The sequence below is a fragment of the Cordyceps javanica genome, chromosome 6 (genome assembly GCF_051103115.1).
Source record: "Cordyceps javanica chromosome 6, complete sequence".
Classification (NCBI taxonomy): Eukaryota; Fungi; Ascomycota; class Sordariomycetes; order Hypocreales; family Cordycipitaceae; genus Cordyceps; species Cordyceps javanica.
The window spans coordinates 3,369,555-3,396,323 of record NC_139300.1 but is presented as its reverse complement, the minus strand read 5'-3'; the positions used below and the strand labels follow the sequence as shown (position 1 = coordinate 3,396,323).

The window sequence follows — 26,769 nt, the reverse complement described above, 5'->3', positions numbered from 1 at the left end:
GGCAAGTTACTAATCTAAGCCGTGGCCATCATCTGGTCATTACAGCTGCTCGTACTTTTCCAAGATTCTTTCCCCAACTGCCTCACCACTCAAGTACGCACCCGTGCTTGTGCCGAGGGCTACATATGGCGCCGTGTGCTCACCCGCGAACCACAGGCCCTGGTCCGGCAAGCCCTCACGCATCGTCTGGATGTGCTCGTCGCCCCGTTCCAACCCAATCTGAAAGTTGCCGTAGCTTCCGTTGCCGGCCAGCTCATCGTTCAGCCATTCCGTCGCCACGCAATCCAGAGGCCGACACGCTGGCGCATCAGCCGTGTAATTGGGCAAGCGCGAGTAGTACGGCTTAAAGTACTCGATGGCGAATTCCGTCTTGTCCTTTTTGCCGCCGCGCTTGGCGAGTTCCGAGGTGAACCACCGCGACTGCTCGCCGTAGGTGTAGAATAGGAGGGTCGGGTGCGCGTCGTCGGCGCCGAGGCCGGACAGCTCGACGGCTTCTTGCGGCCAGCGGCTGGCGTTGAGCTCTGGATGGTAGTCGGGCGCCATCCATCGGATCAGGCCCTTGGCGACCTCGGGCTGCCCCTCTTTTGCCCGCCAGAATGCCTCCGGGAAGCTAATGTACACCTTGGAAAGTCAGCGGGTCGGAGGCTCATCTTGGCTGCATTGCTGCGTTACCTTTTCGAGGCAGCCGTAGCTGATGGCGTCAATGGCGGTGGTGAGGGAGGAAGGAAGCGGTGGATTAAAGGCGATGCTCTTGTTCTTCTGCAGCCAGCCGAGTGGTGTGGTCAAGACAACCTCGTCGAATTCGTGGCTGTTGCCGTCCCTTAACTGAACAGTGACTTTACCATCTGTACTCTTTCCATAGTTGATGCTCTCCATGATTGCTTGGAAAGAAATGTCTGCCTTGTCCAGTGCCGGTTTGGCAACCTGTTGCAGGATTTTGCGGTAGGTGCCGGCACAGAATAAGCTCTCTATTCGTCATTAGCAATGATTATCGACCAGGTGCTTTTTTATCTCTCGTACCATCATCGATACACTCTTCCAGCCAAAAAAACTTGAGACTCTGCTTCGTCACTGGCGAACCGATAAAGGCACCCCATGTCTCGCAGAGCTGGTACACCGTCTTGCGCCTTGCCTCTGCATTTGGTTGGTCGTCGGGTATCTTCAACGGCACCTTTTCCTTGAAAAAGTCCAGTAGGCTTTTGTCTGGGTGAATTTCTGCCTCTGAATTTGCCGAGTACGCAAAAGCCTCCTCGATAATGTCCCACAGGATGGTCTCGTACCGGACGCTATCGGCAGCGTCCAGCTTTACGCCCGTCTCGTCAAACACGCAGGAGACCTCGTCGATGTCGTCTATACCGGTGCCCGTCCCCAGAGCCAGGTCCAACATGGCATTGCCCGTGGTTCCGTGTATCCAGTTAGGGCCCATGTCGACCCGGCGACCATTGCTGAGCTGGGTCTGGTGAACCCGCCCACCAACGCGGTCCCGGCCCTCGAAGATGGATACTTGGAAGCCATTTTGCAGGAGGACATCGGCACAGCGTAGGCCGGACAGGCCAGCACCGATGACAGCAACGTGCGCTTTCGGTTTCGACGACATGGTTGACGCTGTGGGAGAGGCAGAGACGATGTCGCGACTTCTTCAGGTGGTGGTGCAGAGGGAACCCGGCGGGGCCGTATCGCGATGGTCGGTCGACACGTGGATTAGACGAGCAGCAGCTAAAACGACTTGACAGGCACCAAGCTAATTTTGAATTCGCCTAGTTGGGTTGTTCTTGCCAATAAATGATAGCAGAGAAGAAAAGAATTTTAAGAATTTTGTGACAGAGGTTACACGCACGTGTTACTCGGATCGCTGGCTGTTCTCCCGGTCGCCTTTAAGCCTCAAATTCAGCGTGGCGATGCTGGGTGAGTGATTAATTGTGAGCCCACAGGCTGATCATACCTTTTTGGCACACTCAGCAACGATGAATAGTTTATGAAAATGGCGCTTTTGGCCTCCTTGATGCTTGATGTAGATTTGCGCTGCTCTTGCGTATGGTCGCGCTCTCTTGAGTAAAGAGATTGTTGCTTAAACGTTGTCAATCCACAAGGTGACCCAGTACATCTTCTAGCACTGAAATCTTGCCCGCGATACCATCATGATCTGTACCTTCAACAGTACTCGTAGCTATGACAAACGGAACATCTTGGCCGTCACAATAATTTTGTCTCCAGCATGATTCCATGTACTGTTGCCCGCGTTGGCCAATCATGGAGTCTTGCTCCGCAAAGAGGATCTTGATGAGCAGCTTGGGGTTCTGGGCGCGCGACATCTCCAACGTAGCCAAGTTGCCGAAAAATTTGGTGAAATCGTCGCATTCACCCCATGAACCACCTTTTCTCAAGCATAATCTGGCTTCATCGTTGATGCCGATGGTGCTCTCCTGGAAGCCATCTTGGACAACGGCCTCCAACACGGTATTTAGGAATTCGGCAGAGACGCCATATTCCTTTTGCCAGTACCTGCGCTTCTCTTCCGACACTAGATCTGGTTGAGAGCCACCTGCAAACCAATTTTCCATAAAAGTGAGGCTGGAGCCAACTGCGGGTGCTATGTATGTGCCTATTGATCTGGAGAATGTGTCTACAAAACCTAGTGCTACATCGGGTAGCATTTGGGCTGCTTGCATAGACGTCACACCAGAGTGTTTGACATCGACCCAAGGTGCTACAATTTAATTTAGTACAGTGAATAGAGATGGGTGAGGCGGAGGCGTACCCATGAGAACGGCATAGGGACGGGTAGGTGAAAGAAGATCTCGGCAGGTGTAGAGCGTGTTCAAAAGGTATAGAGTCCCTGCACTATGAGAGACGAGCGATACGTGAGATATGCAAAGTTTTTCCAAAAGTTTTGGAACGAGCTCAGTCCAGATGCTGATTCTCTTTGCAAGAGGCACGTTTGTTGAGCTGCCAATGCCGAACCTATACCTGTCAGCGCACATTGTTGACGACGTTACTTGCTCATGGTGTGCACAGCTTGCCCTTACCGATCGACTGTCAGGACACGGACGCCCTTTTTCTGGCCGACAACATCCATGAGCACGCCGTGTAGTCGACTTGCGAACATGCCAGGCATAAAAAGCATGACGGGCGGTGGTGGCTCGACGTGGCTGTCTGCGGGCTGACGGCCGAGATCCGAGTAGCCTATTTCCAGGGCCTCATGGTCTGCTGTGGGTGGGAGGGTGAATGTCCGGTGGAAGGACGGATGCTTGAGGTACTGAGACGCAGCTGTTGACGCAGTCTCGGCCATGGTCAGAGATTATTAGGTCCGTAGGTAGGGAGGGTAGTGATGGTCGAGCTTGGTATGGATAGGTAGTTGGTGACGCTATTGCCGTGTGTGTGTGTCCGCTGAGCGCTAGGATCTTGATGACGCGGGGAAGTGAGCGGTATGCAGGGGTGAATAATGGGATGATGACCGAGAGCGTGACCTTGTGTCGACTGTAGACGTAATTCGAAGAGGTTATACTGGAAGCTGGCTTGTACATACAAAGTTGTAAACGTACTCGATACCGAACAACGATGGAGACTGCTTCTGTTTGTACTTGAACCTAGGTACGTCTATTGAGTGCTGAGGTACGGAGTACCTTACTAAGTACTAAGATAAGGTGGCAGAGGTGGCACCTGGGTGGAACAGCCGGCCAGGTCAAGTGACGTTGCTTACAAGGTCCCCTGCAGGCTTGCGCCCTGGAGTTGCCCATCATGGGGATGACTGTCATTGACTGTACTAACTTGGGTAGGCATTCGGCATTGTGTGATTTTGTAAAATGCAGTGTTTGGGAGAATGGTGTTTGCTTTGTTCCCTCTATTTTTTCCTTTTTTCCCTTAGCCTTTTGCTTCTCATTTACCCCCTTGCCTCTTGTCCCTGTTATCGATGCAGACCTTAATCCTGTGCTCCTCCCGTAGTACTCCGTACCTAGCCGCCTTAGTATTAAGGTACCTTAGGTTGGTACTTTCAGATAGTTACCTCGTAGTTAGATTAGTACTAAGGTACCTGGGCAAGTACAGCGTTGCCAATCCAGAGGCCTGTGAAAGCCCACTGAACGCACTATCCACAGTCACGAGCGCAGAGGGGCAGTTGGGGCACCTATAGCGGGCCTTCGCGGGCATGTGCGGGGCCTCCGACAACCAACTGTCTCTTGGCCCTGGCCCTCCATCTCCTCCCCCAAAATGTACTGAGTACCCGCTAGTTAGGCACGTTCTAGGCCTCAACCGCCGCAGTTGTCACTACAAAACACCACACACGTCACCCGCTCGCTACCCTGCTTTGTGCTGCTTGATCTCGTCGCTCGTCGCTCGTCATCCCGACACCTGCCTGTCCAAGCTGTCGGACTCACACACCGGCTGCGCTGCACCGCAACTTGGCCAGCCGGCTTTGCTTCCTCGCAGACTCTTCATCTCGGCATCCTCCAATTTCCATTCAAACGCTATCCATGCTCGCCCCGTCTCCCACGCCATGACCGCGTTCCCCCGCATCTTGACGGGCGTGTGGTGATTTAAAGGCATCTGCCCAACTGCGCTCGCAGTACATCGTTGGCCCTATCCTAGTTGGTGTTGCCGAAATACACCATGGCCTCGCTATTCACGTCGTTCACGAGCTCCAGCATGCCCAAGAGGCTGCTACGCTATGCCTTGTCACGCCTGGAGCTACTCGATGCCGACGCCCTGAACCTTGACAACTTGGATCTCGCCCTTGGAAAGAATACCGTCTTTGAATTTCGTGATGTTGGGGTTAAACTCGATGTACGTACTTCAGAGGAGCTAGTTTGCCTTGCCTCAGCTTACCTTGGCCACAGAAACTGCAGAAGCTGCTGAGCCTCCCACCTGCCTTTGCACTCCAAAAGTCAAAGGTTCTGCTGCTCCGCGTCACTATACCCATGGACTTTTACAGCAGCCCCATTACAATCGACGTCGATGGTGTCGACGTGCAGCTGCGAGTTCACGCCCTCGACCGCGCCCCGGCCGACCAGACCCCAAAAAGCGACGACTCCGTCCCAAATGCCGTCGATCTCGCGCAGTCTTTCCTCGACACCGAATCTCCCGCTGAGCGTCGCAAGCTTCAGGAAGCTCTCGATGCCGAAACACAAGATCTTGGGGCGTCGATATCGATGAGCGATGATGGCAGCGAGGACGGTTATCCTACGGGCACAGGTCAACCACTGTCCCTCCCCTTGTTCCTCGCCGACTTTTTGCAGGGTATCCTCGATCGCATGCAAGTCAAGATCAAAGGGGTCAACTTTCAACTTCATATGGAAACACCGACCGAACTCGGTTCTAACCGTCTGGAACCCATTTCTTTCCAGATTTCCCTCGACAACATTGATATTGAAGGAGTCACCACCCCCGTTGCCGGACTTGGCGATGCGCCCAAGATTGTTCACAAGGAGGGCAAGCGTCACATCTCTATAGACAATATTCGGGCGTTTTTAATATCAGAGGCCAACGTCTTCCCAACCCTCTCGCGATCGCCCTCGATGCTGTCCCCATCTTCAACCTCGTCGCCCCTCATGACGCGTAATCCACCCTCAAGAGAGCCCTCTGACATACCACAATCCATGTCTCAGTCACAAGAGTCTATTCACTTCCAGCAAAGCTTTAAAGAACATCTCATACAATCAACCGAGATTCAGCAGCCCGACCACCATCTCGCAGATAGCGAGGAAGCGCTGGCTATTCCATACGAGATGGAGACCAACCGTGACGAAAATCCTTCAACTCCCCGAGCATCGGTATATCACGATTTCGGAGCATCTATACATTCCGACAGCGATGAGGAGCCTGCCTTTTCTGTAGCCAACTCCCAACATATTTTGGCACCCCAAATTTCTCCATCAGGTTTCATGCGAGAGCTACCTTTCCGTCCGGCGAGTGTTAACGCCTCTGATATGGAGTCGTCGCATCTGCAGTCATCTTATATCAGCGCTGATGGAACTCAGTTCGAGGACTTGGAAGAATCCCGCCTCTATAGCCATGAGGAGGCTGAAAGCATGTACATGAGCGCCTTCTCTCACGGTGTCGCGCAGTCGCAGCTGGCCAACGAGGCGCCAGAGCCTGCCGAAGCAGCAAGTGCACCTCAAATGAACACCGAAGAGTCTCAAAGCCTAGAACTAGAACGTGACACCACGGTTGATGCGTCACAGTTTGAGCCCCAGTCTGAGCCAGAATCTCATTCTAGAGTCGAGCAGGACGTGGCTCCTGCTGCGGAAAGAGGAGCAGAACTCGAGTTTGAGGGCGAAACAGAGCCAGCACCCAAAGCAACGCAACAGGCATACTCTAGCATGCCATCTATACCTGGTGCCTGGGGCGAGGATTCCGTCACCCAGATCGCGCGATCCTCTCCTGAACCCGACACGTCGACTGCTGCTATGGCCAATTCTATTTCAGAGAAGCTTGTGGTACCAACCGAGCAAGATTCTCTATCAAAAGAGTCAGAATTCAGCGATGACAATCTCGTAGCGGACGATGCGCCAACACCAAAAGGACCAACAAAAGTTGTCAAAAAAATTCTCGAGTTCAAAAACTTGTCGATATATGTGCCGTCTCTGCACCGCCATATCCAAGTGCAAACAACCACTGCTGAATCGACTTCACATCTTGCGGCTTCGATGAATCGCTCTATATACCCCCAGACTCCCGGTGCGTTTTCTGTGCATCTTTCAAGGGCCGAGAATGCCAGACAAAACTCATCAACTTTGGAGTTGGACGACAGCCTGGAAATTGTCATGTCGCCAATGACCGTTTGCCTTGACGCTTCCATCGCCTTCCTGCTGTACATGATCACGACGAAGCTGCTCAGTTCTGTCAAGACCGACATCTCACCGAAAGTTTCAGCACCTGCAAAGAAAGTCGAGAAGGAAAGCCAGCAGCTGCCAGTCAAGCTTATTCTCGAGCAGCTTTCTCTCAACTTCTTAAACCATCTTAGCGGCGTTGCGGACACCTCCGATCGGTATTTAGATCCTTCTGCATTTGACTTCAGACAAGAAGTTCTACTCAGCCTGACACTAAACAATCTGGCCTTGTCACGGCGTGTTTCCCCCATTACGTCCCAGACAAGTGCGGCGTATACGTCATATGAAACCAAAATTGAGCTTGAGCGGCTTCGCTTTGGGTATGCGGACGGGGACATATTATCATTTGATGCCGGTAAACCAATGAGCACTTCTGTGCGAGATGCTTTCTTATCGGCCGGAAACGATATCGCCATCAAAGTCTTGGAGTCACCAGAAGGAATTCGGACAGAGGTGGAAACCCTGCCGCTGGTATTCCAGCTAGAGTTACAGCGCCTAGATGAGACCTTTGGCTGGTTCGGTGGTCTCAGTAGCTTCCTCAATATGAGTGCCTCTATAACGTCCGGCACGCCACCCGTGAAAACGCCACCGACACCGCCGCAGAAGCCACGAGGTGTTCGTTTCGATGCACCAATCAAACCTCAAGACAAATCGCTAGCCTCCAAAAATAAGCTCAACGTTCGTATCGGCGGTACCTTTATCGAACTTCTCGGGAAAGATTGCAGCGTCTCGTCAGAAAGTAATGCGCTCAAGATTGTTAGCAGGGAAGAAGGCATCGGGATTGCATGTAGCCTGCTTCGAGTGTCTGGCCCTTATATCAGAGGCTCCATGGCAGAACCAGCCATCAGTACAGACATCAGTGGCATTCGCCTCGAGTTCTTGACTGCGCCCAGCAATTCAGATCTGGAGAAGCTTCTCGAGCTGATTATCCCATCTAAAGTCAAGTATGACCACACAACCGACGAAATCATGGTTGATACGCTATTGCGACAGCGAAGAAAGGGCTCTGTCCTTCGCGCGGCTGTGGATGGTGTCAATATCCGGGTCAAAAATACCAGTCAACTGGCAGTCTTGCCCAACCTTGCCGAGGAACTTGCCAAGCTCTCTACCGTTGCCAAGTATCTACCCGAAGATGATCGGCCAGGGCTCCTCACCCTCGGAAAAATCCAACGCATGAGTGGCAGCGTTGATGTCGGTGGTTCTCTAGGCACCTTTGCTGGCGAGATTCAAGATTTTGAAGTTGCCCACATCACGCTCCCTTCGCTGGTTGCATTGTCTGTTGGAAATATACTCGTGAACAGAAACAAGGTTGAAGAGCTGGTCGCTTGTACGCCGTTCACCGCCACGCAAGAAATGACGAGTCGAAGGCCAGTCTTTATGGTTCGAATAATTGGTGATGAGATCGAACCTACCATCAAACTGAAGCTTCGGCATCTCATTGTCGAGTACCGTGTACACACTGTTATGGACTTGCTCGGATTGGGAGCAGACGCGACTCCCCAAGATTTTGACGACTGCCTCGCCGCCTCGGTAGCCAACCTTGGAGACCAGACTCATTCGGCTTTGGCTCGCCAGCCTCAGTCTCCCACCCAGTCGTCCAAAGGAACGAAGCCGACAAAACTAGACATTGCATTTTCCGACTGTCTCATTGGCCTCAACCCGTTGAACCTGCCGTCAAAGCTGACTATCGCCCTTACGGATACTCATCTGGACGTCATGCTACCCAAAGATGAGCAAATGCAAGCCACATTCAATGTGAACAAGGCTTCACTGCTCTTAATAGACGATATATCAACAGCCATTTCTGAGCCTGCATCTCCCAGGTTCAAAGCAGCAGCCTCGTCTACGACTTCTGCGCTTGTTGCCGAACTATGCTCTCTGGGATACGTAGATATCTGCTACATCTCGTCAGCCATGGTCGTCGTCAGGGTAGCGCCTGGAGAAGATGGTGAACAGCAGGTAGTTATTGATCTTCGAGATGACTTGCTCGTTCTAGAAACTTGTGCCGACTCTACTCAAACGCTGATCACTCTTGCGAATGCTTTAAAGCCCCCAACACCCCCAGCCAAGGAGAACAAATACAGAACCAATGTTGTGCCGATGCAAGATCTCCTGGCCTCAATCTCTGCAGAGGCATTTGGTAGATCTGAAGGCGAGTACGACTTTGATCAGGACTTTGCGGGTGCTCAAGAGCTGGCTGGCAGCGTTTCGGATGCAGGCGGAAGCGACAGTCCCTTTCGCGTTGATTCTCAGTACTATGGCACTGAATCGACAGGCGAGGAGCTGTTTGACGCCACCAAGAGCATGATATCCGATGGAACCCGAATGGAGGATACTACCGAAGGCGTACTGCTTACTGGCCTTGAGCCGGCCGCAAGTCAAGGGTCGGTGGACAGTGAAGAACTCGAAATACACGAGGACTACTATGGCAAAAACACGACTGGCGAGCAGGTAGCCAAGGTCTGGAACTCATCAAAAAACTCATATGATAGTGCACCCCCCACGCTTGTCGCACGAAGCCCTGTCAAAGTGTCGGTGCGAGATGTTCATGTCATCTGGAATTTGTTTGATGGATATGACTGGCAGCATACTCGTGATACCATTAGCAAAGCGGTGCAGGAAGTTGAGAACAAAGCGTTCGAACGGCAGTCTCGTACTGCTAGTGCACAGATCCAGGAAGAAGAATATGATGATGGTGAAGCCATCGGCGACTTTCTCTTCAACTCAATCTACATCGGCATCCCTGCGAATCGCGACCCTCAAGAATTGTCCCGAGCCATCAACGAGGGACTCAACGACGCCGCGACCGAAACCGAGTCCATCGCCACTACTGCGTTTACCACAACGACAGGACGCGGAATGCGACGCCAACAGCCGAGACCCAAGCGACTGCGGCTGAGCCGAAGCAAGCACCACAAGATCACTTTTGAGTTGCAAGGTGTGAAAGCAGACCTGGTCGTGTACCCGCCAGGATCTGGTGAGACACAAAGCAGCATCGATGTTCGTGTCCAGAACTTGGATGTGTTTGACCATGTCCCTACGTCTACGTGGCGCAAATTTGCCACGTATGATCAAGATCAAGGCGAACGAGAGATGGGTACCAGTATGGTGCATCTTGAAATTTTGAACGTCAAGCCGATACCAGAGCTTGGAGCATCGGAAATTGTGCTCAGAGCCACGCTCCTGCCTTTGCGACTACATGTTGACCAGGACGCACTGGACTTTATTACGCGATTTTTCGAGTTCAAGGACGACAAGGTCCCTGTACATGCCTCACCCAGCGATGTACCTTTTGTCCAGCGTGCCGAAATAAATAGTATTCCAGTGAAGCTCGATTTTAAGCCTAAGCGTGTCGACTACGCTGGGCTTCGATCAGGACATACCACTGAGTTCATGAACTTTATCGTCTTGGAAGAATCTCGCATGGTTCTGCGCCACATCATCATTTATGGTGTGTCTGGGTTCGACCGTCTGGGCAAGACCCTCAATGACATTTGGACACCGGATGTAAGAACGAATCAATTGCCTGGTGTTATTGCTGGACTGGCGCCCGTGCGGTCGCTTGTTAATATTGGCAGCGGCTTCAAGGACCTTGTCGAGATCCCAATCCGTGAGTACCAGAAGGATGGAAGAGTCTTCAGAAGCATCTCAAAGGGTGCGACGGCATTTGCGCGTACTACTGGCACGGAGATTGTCAAGCTGGGAGCCAAGCTTGCTGTCGGTACACAATATGCCTTGCTTGGTGCTGAGGATATGCTTGCGGAGAAGCGCACAGAAGAAGCCAACTGGGACAACGACGAGCTAGATGAGGAAGAGAAGAAGCAGATTTCCCTGTACGCCGACCAGCCTACGGGCGTCATCCAGGGTATCCGGGGGGGCTACCGATCGCTGGCGCGCGATGTCAACTTGGCAAGAGATGCCATTATTGCGGTGCCGGGTGAAGTCATGGAGAATGCATCAGCCGCTGGCGTCGCCAAGGTGGTGTTGAAGCGAGCACCGACCATTATTTTCCGACCAGCCGTTGGGGTCACCAAGGTCATTGGCCAGACGCTCTTGGGCGCCACCAACGCAATGGACCCGAGTAACAGAAGGAGAGCAGACGAGGTATGCTCTCCATTGTCGTCTAATCCTGACACAATTACTAATATTTTGGCAGAAATACAAGCACTAAATCACATTTTGGTGCGGTGACACCCGCCTCACGACTTTAACGATTCATATTCCCACTCAGCACAACGCATGGCAAGCGAGATTATCAGTTTGTTCGAATTTGTCTGTTTTGCGCATCCTGTCTGGAGTTTTGTATTCACGGTAGCTTTTGCAATTTTTTTCTGTTTTCATTTTGACGATATCGACCGTATAATCTTTTTGTAGATTGAAAGACAAGAATATGTTGGGTCATGACCCATGTTTTGATAGCACTAGAATAGAATAGATGGATAATGAAATTGCAGATACGGGACTGTTATTTAAGTGTAGAAATGAAGGCCTGACGTTTTAATGTTACAACTCAGCGGGGGATCACAACCCGAGGCAGCGTCACCATGCGAGGAAAAGCGAGGAAAACGAGGAAAACTCTTGGTCTAGGTTAAATTAGCCAGACGCAGATGTCAGGTCTATAATGGCACTTGCTGTCTGGTCGTGAGCTCCCCATGCCGCGATTATACGTGTATGAATGAAGGACTTTAGGCACAATTGTGCCAACAAGCGGTCTTTCTCTCTCCCTGAACTCCGGTAACTCCTCTGAAAACGACCACCAGGAAACATGCAGGGATAGGATTCGTCAATAGCCATCGGTAATGCCATTGAGCTTTTCCTCGGCCTTTCTCTTCTGATTGGCCGCCACCCACCACCTGTGCGTCTCATCCTGGCCGGTGAAGTTGCCCTGGTCATCGACCTCGTCCCAGGGCTTGGGACTGAGAATGTAATGCACATTCTTGACCTGGTCGTCCCTCCAGATGTCGTCGTGCACGCCCTTGCGGCGCATGGTCTTGAGGGCATTGTAGACGTAGGGCAGGGCGACCCAGCGATCGCGCCACAGCTCGGACACGACCTCCTGGTCGGGAAAGTACATGTCCTTGCCGTCGCGCTCAATCTTGTCGACAATCTGGCGGTAGAGGGCGGCCGAGGGCCGCAAGACGGCCAGGCCGCCGTTCATCATGGCGACGGCGCGGCCGCGCGGGTCGGCGCCCTCGCGCTGGGCGGCGTCCGGGTCGGCGGCCTGGCTGGTGAAGGCGCAGTTGTCCCTGACCCAGGTGTCGGGGTAGTGCGGCTTGCGGAGCGGGTTGCAGGCGCAGACGTGGCTGGCGGCGAAGACGCGGCGCGAGCGGGCGGCAGCGGCGGCGTTGCCGGAGGGGTCGCCGGTGGCGGCGGCACTGAGGTCCGGGTCGTCGAGCGGCAGGTCCATGAGCTCGTCCATGTTGCGCAGCACCAGCATGTCCGAGTCGAGCTGGACGATGCGGTCGTACTCGGCGAGCGAAAAGGTGGCCAGCTTGGTGAAGGTGTCGGCGAAGCGCGGGTCGGCCGAGAAGTCGCGCGAGCCGGCCGACGGGCGCAGGTGGTCGACGCGCTGCGCGGGGATGCCGCGCGCGGCCAGGGCGGCGAGCCCCTCGGCCGGGAAGCTGTCCGTGTACAGCGCGAGGAGCGGGTAGGCGGACCGGACCTGCCGGAGGGCGTGGTCCAGCGTGAGGACGCCGGCGAGGTAGTCAAGGTTGGTGATGAGTGTGGCCCAGACTGTTGGTGGTGGCGGGCGGGCGGCGCGGGTTCGAGAGACAATGTTAGCGGGGGAGGAGTTCGGGATTCAGCAATTCGGGCGGTTTTTTCCACGAACCCTTGTCCGAGTCGGCGGCTCTCTTGCGCCTGGCGGCGGATTGTGTCATTGTGACGGCGAGGAATTGGGAGAGAAAAGCTTCGTGTGGAAGAGCTGGAGAGAGAGAAGGAGAGAGAGAGAGAGGAAGAGGGAGAAAGCGAGCTGCGGGAATTAACTATGCGCGACACCTTTTTTCCCTTATCGGCATCAGAGGATGGATATTGATGCCCCCAGTGACGTGCTCGATTGGTGGGCTCCCGCGAGTCACCGGCGTGCATCGGTCGGCGCTGTTGATTTGAGATGGGGCCGACGCTAATTATGAGCAGCAGATCGGGATTGTATCGATCAAATGGGATTCTATCTTTGCATGCCCGTCACTTGTGAAACAGACTCTTGGGTGTTGATAATCGAACAAGCGGACAGGCTGTACAATAAAGCGTTTACTGTGTTTCGGGTATTATGACCGTGGCAAGAAATGACGTAAGAGCAGGACCAGGGCAAAACTGTCGCAAAGCATTGTGTATTACTTTGCGCAATGCCAACAGTCATGAATTGTTCGAGCAAAACCTGACAAGCTAGATGCCGCCACCGAGCATACTGCCGCACATAATGAAGAAAGCAGAAGAGGACGCCGTTGAACGTCCAAGATGGGTTGGTTATTGGCCTGTGTCGATGCCCACTCCAGCTCCGACCGGGGATCGGCGGTAGTCCACGAAAATAAGGTTATTGCGCCGTCAGTACCACTGCAAGGGTGCTAGATTCATTGTTGAAGCGTGCCATGCCACTACATTACACAGTCTTCTTTCATAGAAAGAAAGCCAAGATGGTCTAGAGCATGGTAATCAACAATGCAAGTCGTCTGGATTTGGCGTAGCAAATCGATTCAGGACCGGTTTTACGGCCAAAGTCGTTCTTTGTCCCATATCGCTAAACTGACGTATGCGGTTAGATACATGGAGAACTCGATTATAACCCACATTCGCCCATGTGAACCATCCTCACTCGGCAAGGCTTTCTCTGCCTTGCTACGTCTGCGGCGGCTCCAAAACTCCATGCTGTACGCCCAGTCTTGGCGGGCATTTTGCACGTTTTACCAGCGGGCGGCATGCTGGTCCCTGGCTGTGTAATGTCCTAGTGTCATGTGCCCTCACGCGAGGGAAAATGGTCCTTTTTGCTAATTCACCGATGCTGTGGTATTTCCCCGACGAGGCGGCTCTGCCGCATTCCCTGTTGACCCTGATTTTATATCCTCGCTTGCCCCTCTCAAAAGCCTAAACAGCAAAGATCAATTACCAAACTCATCTTTGCTCCAAGGAAAATCTGCAGAAAGTCGCACACCTTGCCGCGCGACGATGGGCACCCAACGCGACACCCACCAACCACCCCCAGCGGCGGCGGCAACTAGTCACGATAGCCTCCGCCAGCAGCAGCAGGAGCTGGTCAACCTCACATACAAGAGCGGAAAGTTTGTCACATGTCCGGCCTGTCGACATGGAAGCACCACAGTACTGGCCAACGAGCGGCTTGCGGGATGGCGGTGAGTTGTTGGCTCGATTTTTCGCTCGATTTTCGCTCGATTTTTGCCCTTGAAAAACATTTGCCCCCCCCCCCCCCCCCGCCGGACGAGAATGGTGGCTGACTTGGTTTGGTTGGTGCCAGATATGCGGCCTGCACAGCCGTCGCCATCGTCTTTGCGCCCCTGACCCTGGGGGCCATGCTGTTCGTGCTCCCGCTGCTGTTCAAGCCGCAGTTCGCCATCCACTCCTGCCGGCGCTGCGGCCTGCGGCTCGCCATCACCACGGGCGGCCTCGGCGACTACGGCTTCACCATCGCGGCCGACGTGTCCGACGCCAACTTTGCGCCCGCCGAGGACGACTGGCGGCCCGACCTGGCGCGGCTGCCCGGGGGCATGCGCGTGGCCCGATCTCCCCTGGGGCCGCGGCCCGAGATCTCGGACAGGGAGATGAAGACGTGCTCGAAGCGCTTCGCGGCGCTCAGGGCCAAGACGCGGGTCAAGCTCGTGTCGGACGACTGGCAGCGCGGCCCGGTTCGGTGCATGATCATGACGGGGCCGGATCGCCCGGCGAGCTTGCAGGAATGGGAGGCCGGCGAGGGAGAGGTCTTTTGCCAGATTCACCTCAACAATGTGGTCAACGTCGGCTCGTACGCCAACTCGGACGCCAACATTCGAGTCACCATGCGAGGCGCTGCTGCGTCGTTGCCTCTGCAGGCGGCGGCATCGGACAAGGACCAGCCGCCGCCGCCGCCACCGCCACCACACACCGCGGCCGGCAGTGATGGCTCGCCGCCCGACGACTTTGCCGAGACCTGCCTGATCCGGCTCTTTCCTGGCGACAACTACTCTGTGAGCTTCCACACGCCGTCCAGCAGACCCCCCGCGTACTCGGCGCGCTCCCCCCCGTCCGCGTGCCGGCCCGCCACCGTCAACGTCTCCCCCGTCCCCAAGCGCTTCCGCACGCAGTTCTGGGGCGGCATGCCCATCTGGCGCTGGAAGTCGACCGAGGGGAACCTGCTGTGGGTGTCGCGGCGGTTCCGCGACGCCGACATGTCGGCCCTCAGCACCACGCTGTGCCTCGTCGACGACTACGAGCGGCTGGTGGCCGTCGTGGACGGCTGGGAGAGCAGAAGGGTCGCTGGCGCGGCCCCTGCTGCCCCTGCCCCTGCCCCCGACGGCTCCTCGGGGGGTCTGCTGCGAGAGTGCAGGCTGAAGCTCTATGCCGATCTGGATACCGGGGTGCTGGGCGAGATACTGGGCAGCTACTGTGCGCTGCTCGTGCAGGTGAGGAGGGCCACCAAAGAATTAAAGAGGGAGGATGATGAGAAACGAAGTTCATATTAGATCGGGTTGTATTTTGCGAGTTAGTTTTCAGTATTTGGAGTTGATTGCAAGGCGCATCGTTGGCATATAGTGATGGATACAGGCGCTGTCAGACTGGGAAAACTATACTGTGAAGCTTCCGGATGGTAAAGCCAAGAAGTGAGCAAAAAAAATATACATGTGTAGATGGCGAGGAAGAGAAACACGAAAGCCTAGATGAATAATTGACGGATAATTACCGCGTCTCTTTTTGAGTAAGCCCTCTCCCATCCCTCTCCCACCATGCGTACCTGGCGAATCTGTCAAGGCAGTGCCGGCAGCCATGGCATAGGGCAATGCTCAAAGTACCTCTGATTCACCTCGCTCACATGTAGGGCCAATCGCTCTCTTGTCGAGAGTGATCAAAAGGTCAGAACACGCAAGCGCTCCACGCAAACCAAGTAATTCCATCAAACCCTTCCTTTTCCGTGGCAAAGAGCACCTATCCAGGGCATCGTGAAGATGTACGTAAGCACAAATGACGTGCTCTTCCTGCAAGCGCTGTAATCAGCACTAGCATCAGCCATTGTGATGCGTATCTCGCCGCGAGCATGGTCTCACAGCCTACAAGCGTCTTCCCCTCGCTCAGTTTCCTACTTGATACGGTGATTATACCCGGCGGACTGTCGCAGCAGCACCAAACCCGAACCTACAATCCAGCGTTAAAGCCGTCGATCTGCCCCGCATCAGCGAAACCCGGCTCGCTACGAAGCAACTCATATAAGTAGATTACCGGCCTGCTTATCTCGAACGCTAGCTGTGGTTTTGCTTAGTCTCTTTTTCTACTTCTTGAAACTCTAGGGCAATTATCGAGTTGCCGGCTTTCGACATGGTTCTTCGCAGACTGCCACAGCCCGCGGAGGCCATCTCATCCAAGCCGAACATCGTCTTCATTTTGGCCGATAATCTCGGATGGGGAGAGCTCGGCTGCTATGGTGGTGGGACTCTGGTTGGTGCGCCGACGCCCCGAATCGACCGTCTCGCCTCCGAGGGCCTAAAGTTGCAGAATTTCAACGTGGAGAGTGATTGTGTCCCGACCCGGTCTGCCCTCATGACCGGCCGTCACCCTATCCGAACAGGCTGCCTGCAGGCCGTTCCGGCAGGCTTCCCCCAGGGCCTCGCGCCTTACGAGATCACGCTGGCTGAGCGTCTCAAAGAGCAGGGCTATGCGACTGCGCACCATGGAAAATGGCACCTGGGTGATGTGCAGGGCCGATATCCATCAGATCGTGGCTTCGATGAATGGTTCGGCATTCCTCGCACCAGTGACGAGACCCAATTTACGAGCTCGCTCGGTTTTGATCCCGACGTGGCCCAGCTTCCTTACATCATGAAGGGTGTGGCAGGAAGCGAGTCCGAGAACGTCAAAATATACGACATTGAACAGCGTCGCCTAATTGACGAATTGCTCGTGGAAAAGTCCAAAGACTGGCTGAATAGACAAGTAGGAAGGAAGGAGCCTTTCTTCTTGTATCATCCGCTCGTGCACCTCCATTTTCCCACCCTGCCACACAAGGATTTCGATGGCAAGACTGGCAAAGGTTTCTTCTCCGATGCCCTTGCGGAGATGGATTATCGCGTGGGACAGATTCTCGACCACATCGACGAGCTCGGTTTCCGCGACAACACAGTAGTGATATTCGCCTCCGACAATGGGCCAGAGTTTAGAGAGCCCTGGCGCGGTACAGCCGGCCCGTGGACGGGCACCTACCACACTGCCATGGAGGGAAGCCTTCGTGTGCCTTTTATCATCCGTTGGCCAGGCCAGGTTCAGCCTGGAGGAGTATCGAACGAGATTGTCCATGTTACCGATATTTTCTCCACCATCCTTTCTATTGCTGGGGGTAGTCCACCGGACGATCGGCCCATCGATGGCGTCGATCAGACCGAGTTCTTCAAGAACCCCACCACGGTCAAGTGTCCCCGCGAGGGATTCTGTTTCTACATCAAAAACGACTTGTTCGCCATGAAGTGGAGGGACTGGAAGATGCATTTGATCTGGTCGCCGGCTGTCAATAAATCCACGGGCAAACTCGAGTCGCCTTACCTGTTTAACCTAATTCGCGATCCGAAAGAAGAGAGCGACGTCGCAACAGCCAACAGGTGGGTTCTCCAACCGATGGAGAGACTGCGCACGGATCTGGAAAGAAGTCTGTTAAACTTTCCTGCGCCGGAAGACCCTCAGCGGAAGAAATTTATGGAAATGCATGGCCACAACTACTGAATCCGTCAGTCCGTCTTGATTGCTCGCTCACTAATGTTGCACTTTTCCGTTGAGGCGGTTGATCATGTTTGCATTGGGCTGAGAAATCTGAGAAACCTGAGAAATACACTGAACTTTTCTCTAAGTAGCACATGAAGAACTTTAGAAGCGCACTCCATCCTGTTGCGACACTTTCTTTCCAGACCTGCTCCAACCGTCACAGCAATCTACTTTTGTCAGAATGGAGGTTCATACTTCAAATCTGTGGACTTGCATCGGCCGACGTGTTACACTCAAAGTGACCGGCCATGTCTGCAAATACAGCAACAGTTGTCTCATTGTGACGGCCCTATCTTCACGACACAGAACAAATGAAAATTCATGAGTGGTAATTAAAAGTGGTAGTATCAAGCCATAAAATCTATATCAAGATAGAAAAGAAACGGTTTTCTCCCACTCCCCTTGAGTAACGCTGCACCGGCTATAGATACATCTAGATGAAAGCGGCCAAAGCAGCCGCGACAAGGACCAAGCCGCCTTGGAGGACTGAACCGCTGTTGGCAATGGGAGGCACACCGCCGTTGTTTCCGCCGTTGTTTCCGCCGTTGTTGCCTCCATTCCCGCCGTTGGTGCCGTTGGTCCCATTCGTGTTGGGAATGATGGGGGTGCCGGTCGCAGTGGCCTGGGCGCTGTTCAGCACGATGGGCTGACCATTGGCGTCCACGAGCAGAGGGCATCCGTCAATGGTCTGGCAGCTCTGGCCGTTGGGGTACTGGTGGGCAGGGTTGCAAGAGTAGCGGCCCATGGTGTCGTAGCTGCCGCCCGCAACGCAGCTGGCGGCGGAGGCGGCGGCGATGCCGGAGGCAATGGTGAGGATGGAAGAGACTTTCATTGCGGCGGAGGAGGAGGAATGATGAAGAAATTATTTGTGCTTTTTTTTTTGCTTCCTCGTCATGACAGAGAAGCTCGATTCTTCCCCTTTTATAGACGTTCAATGCGTTTCAAAAACAACAACCTCGAGATCAAGGTTTGCAACGTAAATTTAGTATACTTGGGCGAGTCGCCGCTTTTGGCAGGTTGCTGTGCCCACAGAATGCGTCAAAATCTGTTAGTTGCCGATCTCCAACCAAAACCAGCACGACTTCACCAGTTTAGGTAGGATTTCTTGCCACGCAACGCATCCGGAACTCTTTGTGTGAAATTTTTTCCTTCGCTTATCTGCTACAGTCTATTGCTGCTAAAAAAAAAACTGGTTCGTACTAATTTTCCATTCGCCGTTGTACAGCCTTTCTCGATCCATTCAAGGCTGACAAGACCCGGCTTGAAAGGCTATACTAGCGTCCCGACTTGCCCGGATTCAAAGGACACGAAATACCCTGAGCACCGTGCTACGTTGCATGAGCCATAAACAGGTTGCGTTGTCCCTGGTTGCAAAACAAGCTTTGTAGCTCATAGACTGGACTGCGCGGCCCTCGGCCAGTTGGAAGATTGGGAGACACCAGATCCGTACTGGCAGAGTTTCGATCCACTGCACAAGTTGCTTTGTCTCTCGGCGAAGTGATGCAAGGGCCATGGCTGTCCAAATTCAGCTCAAAGGTTCAAGTGTTTTGGGAGCAACCATCTTCATGGTCCTGAACGACGGCTGTCGGTCGGCCGAATCCAGTGCGCAAGGTTTCTCATATTGAGTTCAAGTTCACAAGGTTACACTTGTTTTCGGGTACACTTGTTTTCGGGATGGTGTTGTCACTCTTCACAGCCCGCACAAAAGAGCGGCTTGTCAAAATAGAATAGGCACCTGGCCTCTACCCACTTGTAAGAGAATCAATAAACTATGCGAAACGGCTGTCTATCTCATCCGCAGGACGCTGTAAGCTTAGCGACCTTTTCTTTGAAGTAGAATCCGATCACCTCGATCGCAATGTACCAAGGGTTTTGGAAGAAGCTTTATTTGCTCTCATGTCCCTCTTGGCTTTAATCGCAACAGTTCGGGGGCCTTGAAGTTCAAATGTCTGAAAATCAGTCCACAATGTAATTCATTCTCTCAACTGATAAAAGTGACAAACTTGTTCCACTAGGCAAAGGAACCAGACTGAAACATGAGTCGGCAAATTTTGCCTGTCTCAATTCGGTATGGCATACTCTCAATGTCATTCGTTGGTCATTTTTCGATTCTTGTTACAATAAGCCGTCACTGTTTGGATATGACTGTGGCGGCATTCTCATTGAACGAGAGTATTTCTATTTGCATCAATAGAAGAAAAAAAAAGAAAAAAAAAAGAAACAAAGGGTGCTAGCCGTGCGAAGCCCCAAAGTCTCTTCTCGCTGCTTTCATCATCTGCTTACAACTTCGGTGATTTGCACGCGGGCAATAAATGGTCACAAACCTTGACAACAAGTTTCTATACATCGTATCGTGAACTGCCGGAGTAAACAGCTAATCAAATGTTCAAAATGTCTACAGAGACATTGAGACTTATGAACAGAGTAGGTTCAGTCCCAATCAAGTTATTTATTCGCGTGAGTTTCCGTTTCAAATCGAAAAGAAACAACACCTGGCGCAGTATTGTATTTACCCTGTAGAGATGTGTATCGAGGTCTATGACTAGGAGTCAACCGATGTTAACATGCCAAAAACACCACCTTCCTTCAGCGAGTACTTGTTGGCTGTCACACTTGGAGTCTTTTCTCTTGATAGATAACTAGTATTCTATAAATATCTATGATCATCTAGCGTGTTGAAAAAAGAGAAAAAAAAAAGTTAGAGAGAGAGAGAGACTTAATTAATTCTTTAATACACCAATCTCCTATGAAGAGCATAGCGCAGGCTGCTGCGTAGTGCGACGCTAACAACTCCGCCACTGTTGGACGTTCATACTTGGCCATTTTTTATTACAGCAGATAATGTAATATTTAGTTGTTGCTTGTTTCCCTTCCTGGTATCCAAACTCCATACCTGCCTCCGGGTCCAGCCTCTGCAGTATCTTGCGATCGCAGCTGGGAAGAGGTATTGGCATCAGCCAAGGAGCACATGACGCCTTGGATTCGTAGGACGAGACTCGCAGGATGAGGCTGCTGTCATAACAAGTCTGGGCAACAAACCTTTTTAGTTGTCCAGCACTCATCGAGGGCCGGGAACAAGCAGTCTCCGGCTACCTTGATTGAGACAGCCATGTGTGGATAGAACAATGATCGGCCGGATGATGCGAGGGTAGCCGCTTTCTGCGGTTTATACCTCTGCCCATGGAACTGCCATGCTACTTATTACCTCCAGTCTGATTCCTGCGTCGGACATGGTTCGGCTTGTGTGGGCCATCTGATGCACCTCGACTCATCTTGTGTCAGCATCATAATCCGTCAGCAGCGAGCTAGCTAAATTGGACAGACCAACTCGGCCTACCCCTCCGTACTTTGCTTCGATCCTGCTGCCATTTCTTTCTTTCTTTCTTTTTTTTTTTTGCCTCCTTGAACATCGCCCTACAAACTCTTGCGAATTGGCCTCTTCTCCGCCAAGTAAAACTGATGGTGGATTGAGCGAGTCCTTACAGATACGAGTTCAAAGATCGCCTCGACACAACGGTGACGGCCTGCCCAGTGCTGCCCAACTTGTACGCTTTCCGCCATGGCGTCGACCCAGACTGCCACCACGACCATTCACTTGAACGACTACGATTCCGCGAGCACATCTGCGCCAATCATCACAGGCGTTGAAGCCGGCCGGGATGCCGCCTTAAATACAAAGACGACCACCCGCCGGCGCGTCGCGCAGCCGCCAACGCCCGCCAACGCCACCGACGACGACGCCGCCATCATCGAAGCGTCCCGAGCTCTCGACGAAGCATGCCCCGACGGCGGCTACGGCTGGATCATTGTCCTGAGCGGCGCCATGCTCATGTGGTGGGCGTCGGGGACGACGTACGCCTGGGGCGTCGTCCAGCGCAAGCTGGTCGAGCAGGGCCTGGCAGGCCCGGCGACCCTGTCCTTTATCGGATCCCTGCAGGCGTCCATGCCCGCGTGGTTCGCCGTGCTGGATGCCTTTGTCATGCGGCGCTGGCTGGGGTCGCGGAAGCTCGCCATGCTGGGCATGTTCACCATGGGCCTCGGCGGCATTCTCGCCAGCTTCTGCACGGAAAGCATTCCCGGCCTGTTCGTCACGTTTGGCTTTCTTGCCGGTGCCGGCGGCAGCTGCGGGTTCGCCGTCGTGGCTGCGGTGCCCTCTCAGTACTTCAACACCCGGCGCGGTCTCGCCAATGGTCTCATCTTCGCAGGGAGTGGCTTCGGTGGAGCGACAAACAGTTTCTTCATGGATGCGCTCATTCGCAACCTGGGTATCGCATGGGCTTTCCGCGTACTTGGTCTGGTGACTATTGCGACTGGATTGTTCGCGGGTTGGTTCATGACGGAACGCACAAAAATTCCCGACAAGCGATTCGTTGACATGTAAGTCGCCGCCAGATTTCGGTCCCAAGTAAAGATGTTAACTCCTCGTCAGGAAACTGTTCAAAAACACAAACTTCACTCTGTTGTGGCTGTGTGCCGCTGTAGGCAACTTCCCCATCTTTGTTCCCCCATTCTTCCTCCCCCTGTATAACCAAGCGTTGGGTTTCTCTTCCAGCACGGGAGCTGGTCTTGTGGCTGGATTCACATTGTCATCTGCCATCGGTCGCATTCTTTGCGGCTTTTGTTGCGACCGATTTGGCCCAGTAAACGTGCTACTGGCTTCTTTGCTACTCTCTGCCTTTAGCATGCTCGTTATCTGGCCGGTCTCGCAATCTCTGGCTCCGCTCGCAATATTCTGTATTCTGAATGGTGTGTCGAATGGCGGGTTCTTCTCCTGCACACCCACAGTTGCTACTAGTATTTTCGGTAGTCAGCGAGTGAGTGTTGTCATGGGCATGATTATGACTGCTTGGGCCGGAGGTTATCTCTTGGTATGTATACGTTGCACTGGCCATGGCCAAAGAATAGCACCATCTAACACACAACCGCAGGGCTCTCCTATTGCCGGTTACTTGCTCGAAGCTTTTGGTGGAGCTAGTGGTGGCTTGAAGGCGTACCGTCCTGCCATGTTTTATGCAGGTGGCCTGGCTTTGATCTCTGCTATTCTCCTAGGAATCGTCCGATTTCGCATCAATAAGAAGTTTCTGGCGGCTGTGTAATCGAACAGTTTGCTTTTTCCATGCGCCACCGGCTCTCGCGCCCCCGACAAACTTGGGGGCATTACATACCACATTCGAAAATATGGCGTCTTCATTGTACGAATTGGCGCAGAGCTAGATATTGACAAAAAGAAAAGATCACGAACAAAAGCATCTCGACGAATGTAGACTTTGTAGAGACATTCCTTCACGCTGTAAGAAACTCGATGCAATCCGTTGATTGGTCTGTCGTATGCTGCTCCATTGAAGTGCATAGCTATTCATCCATGAGTAGAGATGGCCAGCGAACAGTAGCATCGCTTTTAAGCTTGTTACAGGACAGTCTCAGGCTATTATTACAGAAATAAAACGAATTTCACTCATTATAGAGAGCGCCTCGACGTAATAGCTTGACCATCACAGATGCCATGCATCACGTTTCCAAGCCAGCGATGAGGATAATCCTATCAGCGTATTTGACCGCGTCGGTATGCACTTTTGCTGTACGTAATGGACCCTCGCCGACGGCTCCATACCACATGACATTTATTCTTTTTCCCCCCTCTTCTTCTTTTGGAGAGTGAAATTGGCAAACACATCGGTAGGTCCACAGAATGCCGACAGGAATCGTGGCTGGCAACATTTCATTTCATACTCCACTCACTCATTGCCAAAGTAAACGAGATCAAGTCGCCGCTCAAAGAACCGATGTCTGCAGTGGGGCATCTAGTTATCACTCCTGACCAAATGGGCAAATAAAAGCGAAAACAAGTCTCTTGTTGGCGACCATAGCGCATCATTGACCATTTTCATGGGGCTCAAACTCATATCGAAGCAAAGCTACCAGGATTCAAACCATGTGCACTGCCCAAGGCACTGACGGATTGGTACCGCTTCCAACACCGTGCCAACCCAGGCAGGGCAAAGGCTTGGGGAAGCAATGAAGCGGGGGAAGCAACAAGGCAGAGTAAGAGCAGCTAGCTGCGGAGACATACTGTTGTTGGTATAGTCTGACAGGGACCAGAGAAGAGGCCTCGTGGCGTGTATTAACGTGAGAAAGGACATGGACGAGAAGAACCCGATGCATTCTACATTTGAGCGCATATAGTGATGCGTGTACTGGACACTAGTACCAAAAATTGCTTGAATGTGGCGTGTTGTCTTGCAAACATTTGGTCAGTGGAAGAATGTCTCCGAGGGAGCCAAGGAAGAACCGGAACGAACTCCACTTTGTTCTTTCCATAATTGCCGGTTAATTAACGTTGCGGAGGGCCGCTACGCCATCACGATGTTGGGGGCTGGGGCGCGCGGGTACTCCGTACTTGGGGGCTAATAACACCGGGCCGGGGGAAGCTGCGGATGTTAGATCGTCAGTCATCGCCCCGCCGCCACGGCACTCATGGATGAAAAGTGATGGGACACATGTGTACCGTTGCTTGCCGGCGCCGGGCTGAGGTGGCAATCATCCCGCTACTTACTCTGTACCTAACGAGCACGAGAAGACGCCTTTCCAGTCACACAGTTTCAATCAGGCTCGCTGCTACTCACTTGGATTGCTCTGATGCTGCCAAGCGGGCGGCAATGGGTCCGGGGTGTCGCCAACTTACTAGTGAAATCAGAACTGGTTGAGTAGCTGATGCTTGCAGGGCAACCACATGCATCTCTACCAGTATGCCAGTTCCTGGTTGAAAGACAGGGGTTGACAATAACTGAAAGGTACATTGCCTTGCGATCTTTACCTCACCCTGTGCTGTGGAATACGAAATGCTGATGGTAAACAGACCTTATGAATTATACCCGGCATGTCAGACGAGGCGCACCCCCTTCATAGTTGTGGCTTAACTAACATACCCTTTCGGTCCAAGATCGGCAGCTGTAGGGTCAATGTACAAAGCGATGAGGCGGAATCGGGCGGGTGGTCGGGGCTAGATGCGTCGAGTCTATTGTAGCAGCCAATCGCCACTGAATCATAGACGGCAAAATTCGCCAGCTCTTCTGGTAAGAGTATCAAGACACCAGGAAATCAGACGTTCTATCCTTGTTGGGTAATATCTTTCTTGTGGGCAAAACTGTCGGCAGGATACCTACCCTACCTTGCTACCCAACAAAAGAGATTCACAGGGGCTGGTGGCTAGAGACATTGGGACGGACCCTGACAGCTGTCTGAGAGACAAAGCTCGAGCTGACAAGGCTGCAAAAGGTGGACTCGTATCGTAGCATCCGAGGGACAACACTTTGTGCCTCTTTTCCCTAGCTTCCCAAACTTCATCGTCTTCATCAGCTTTCTGATCATTAAGAATCTACAAAACTTGCAAACAGCCTTAGAAACGTACTTCAAATTCTTGCGTTTTCTTCTGGTCAGATTGTGCAGTCATGAAAGTAGTTTTGATAAGAAGAAGCTGTCTGTTAGACCGACAGTGCATTGTTTCCACAACGGGCTGAGACATGTGGAAAACGTCCCAGAAGTCACTGGATTCCATGTTCGTACCCCCGCCCTGCCACCGGCACTGCACGCGTAACTTTTTTTTCAATTCTAAACGAGCTTCAATATCCAATGACGTTTCTATTCTCCCGTTCCATGAAGGTGACTGGAATAGCGTGATGCAGTCAGGTCTTGTCAGCGTCCACAGACACGCAAAAACGGCAAAAGACATGGCTCGTAACCTGCATCTCAACGTCCTTGTGGATCTATGCACCTCTAGTTGGCGGGAAAAATTACCTATTAGAGTGTTTCACCACCAATAATGTCCAAGCCTGATAGCCTGTGATGTAATGCCAGGGCCGTCGCAATGCTGCCGGCAGATGGCCGCTGTGCCGCAAGTCGGATCGTCGGTGGCTGCTGATATGTTTGCAAAGTCTCCGACCCTAGGTTACGCCATACGGAACAATAAACGAACAAGAAGACACTGGATCAAGTATAAAAGGGTCATGTTCTTTCTCTCTCGAAACCAAATCCATTGTCAACACAACAACACAGCCCAACACTACAACTACAACTACAACAACAACCATCTTTTTTACTCACAGTAAAACCACCCTTTCAGTCAATATGAAGGTCTCTGCTATCATCATCGCTGCTGCCACTCTCTTCGCCGCCGGCGAGGCTTGCAAGTGCTTCACTGGATCCAACATCAACTTTGGTGCGTCCCGCAACTGCTGCGCTCAGTCTGGTGGTCGCTGGACTGGCGACGACTGTGCTTTCGCCGGTACTGGCGGCAACCTCGGCAAGTTCAACAGCTGCTGCGGCCAGAACGGTGCCAACTCTGACTGCGAGTAAACCAATTCTCAATGTAAGATCGCAATTGCATTCAGGTGGTGCTGAAGCAGGCTCAAAGTCGCTAACTATCAGACAGCATTCACCTACTTTCTCAAGTCAGTTCCCGAGACGATTGAAAAGTGGAAAAGCTCTTTTGCAGATACCATGGGCAATAGAATGTCAGTGTACGAATATGACATCCAATCATTGGTATCGGGATTTGTTGCTTCGGGCTTGGGGGCTGTCAGTAGATATTACAACTCGTGGGTTACGGACTAGACAGCCAAAGAATCAGTAATAAACACGTGGAGAAATTCCTTTCCAGCTCTCGTGATGTAATGGAAATGTTGACATACACGCGCGTACTGACAAAAGTCATTCACGCCCTGACTTTGATAAACAACAGCTTCTGGGAGATACCATGATAGCTCGCGCCATGAGCAAGTTTGCTGTGACTGTCCTATTACTAGGTCTTGAACTGAGGTTTAGTTATAGTATCGAGGTCAAAGAATATGGTAGATAATAGCTATTTTCTATAACTGTAGAAGCCTCTTTAAGATGTTAGATGAATATCCCTTACCCAAGTGGTAATATATACTCGCTCTGGTAATTCTCTTAAGCTCAGTAACGCCAAAATAATAATCCCTAATCGAGATAATACATA

At 52.6% G+C, this 26,769-nt stretch overlaps 10 protein-coding genes across 10 annotated transcripts; 6 read left to right on the top strand and 4 right to left on the bottom strand.

The window, feature by feature from the left end:
- Positions 1 to 39: 39 nt before the first annotated feature.
- On the bottom strand, positions 40 to 1,597 carry V2A60_009481 (flavin monoamine oxidase family protein; the record flags this gene model as incomplete). The annotated part of the gene is made up of 3 exons (XM_083260746.1): positions 40 to 621; positions 673 to 968; positions 1,021 to 1,597. 3 exons carry the CDS (start codon positions 1,595 to 1,597, stop codon positions 40 to 42), a joined length of 1,455 nt encoding a protein of 484 aa, XP_083116872.1.
- A 481-nt stretch (positions 1,598 to 2,078) lies between these two features.
- V2A60_009480 (uncharacterized protein) lies at positions 2,079 to 3,289 on the bottom strand (the record flags this gene model as incomplete). Its single annotated transcript, XM_083260745.1, has 3 exons — positions 2,079 to 2,707; positions 2,759 to 2,961; positions 3,027 to 3,289. 3 exons carry the CDS (start codon positions 3,287 to 3,289, stop codon positions 2,079 to 2,081), a joined length of 1,095 nt encoding a protein of 364 aa, XP_083116871.1.
- A 1,316-nt stretch (positions 3,290 to 4,605) lies between these two features.
- Positions 4,606 to 10,995, top strand: V2A60_009479 (uncharacterized protein; the record flags this gene model as incomplete). The annotated part of the gene is made up of 3 exons (XM_083260744.1): positions 4,606 to 4,779; positions 4,833 to 10,928; positions 10,981 to 10,995. 3 exons carry the CDS (start codon positions 4,606 to 4,608, stop codon positions 10,993 to 10,995), a joined length of 6,285 nt encoding a protein of 2,094 aa, XP_083116870.1.
- Positions 10,996 to 11,607: 612 nt separating this feature from the next.
- Positions 11,608 to 12,703, bottom strand: V2A60_009478 (nucleotide-diphospho-sugar transferase; the record flags this gene model as incomplete). Its single annotated transcript, XM_083260743.1, has 2 exons — positions 11,608 to 12,557; positions 12,655 to 12,703. 2 exons carry the CDS (start codon positions 12,701 to 12,703, stop codon positions 11,608 to 11,610), a joined length of 999 nt encoding a protein of 332 aa, XP_083116869.1.
- A 1,282-nt stretch (positions 12,704 to 13,985) lies between these two features.
- Positions 13,986 to 15,493, top strand: V2A60_009477 (uncharacterized protein; the record flags this gene model as incomplete). Its single annotated transcript, XM_083260742.1, has 2 exons — positions 13,986 to 14,170; positions 14,293 to 15,493. 2 exons carry the CDS (start codon positions 13,986 to 13,988, stop codon positions 15,491 to 15,493), a joined length of 1,386 nt encoding a protein of 461 aa, XP_083116868.1.
- An 847-nt stretch (positions 15,494 to 16,340) lies between these two features.
- Positions 16,341 to 17,735, top strand: V2A60_009476 (arylsulfatase; the record flags this gene model as incomplete). Its single annotated transcript, XM_083260741.1, has 1 exon — positions 16,341 to 17,735. One exon carries the CDS (start codon positions 16,341 to 16,343, stop codon positions 17,733 to 17,735), a length of 1,395 nt encoding a protein of 464 aa, XP_083116867.1.
- A 472-nt stretch (positions 17,736 to 18,207) lies between these two features.
- Positions 18,208 to 18,606, bottom strand: V2A60_009475 (uncharacterized protein; the record flags this gene model as incomplete). The annotated part of the gene is made up of 1 exon (XM_083260740.1): positions 18,208 to 18,606. One exon carries the CDS (start codon positions 18,604 to 18,606, stop codon positions 18,208 to 18,210), a length of 399 nt encoding a protein of 132 aa, XP_083116866.1.
- A 2,727-nt stretch (positions 18,607 to 21,333) lies between these two features.
- V2A60_009474 (uncharacterized protein) lies at positions 21,334 to 22,155 on the top strand (the record flags this gene model as incomplete). The annotated part of the gene is made up of 1 exon (XM_083260739.1): positions 21,334 to 22,155. One exon carries the CDS (start codon positions 21,334 to 21,336, stop codon positions 22,153 to 22,155), a length of 822 nt encoding a protein of 273 aa, XP_083116865.1.
- Positions 22,156 to 22,600: 445 nt separating this feature from the next.
- V2A60_009473 (uncharacterized protein) lies at positions 22,601 to 22,870 on the top strand (the record flags this gene model as incomplete). The annotated part of the gene is made up of 2 exons (XM_083260738.1): positions 22,601 to 22,642; positions 22,703 to 22,870. The coding sequence occupies 2 exons, from the start codon at positions 22,601 to 22,603 to the stop codon at positions 22,868 to 22,870; spliced, it is 210 nt and encodes a 69-aa protein (XP_083116864.1).
- Positions 22,871 to 25,898: 3,028 nt separating this feature from the next.
- On the top strand, positions 25,899 to 26,126 carry V2A60_009472 (uncharacterized protein; the record flags this gene model as incomplete). The annotated part of the gene is made up of 1 exon (XM_083260737.1): positions 25,899 to 26,126. One exon carries the CDS (start codon positions 25,899 to 25,901, stop codon positions 26,124 to 26,126), a length of 228 nt encoding a protein of 75 aa, XP_083116863.1.
- Between the last annotated feature and the right edge of the window lie 643 nt (positions 26,127 to 26,769).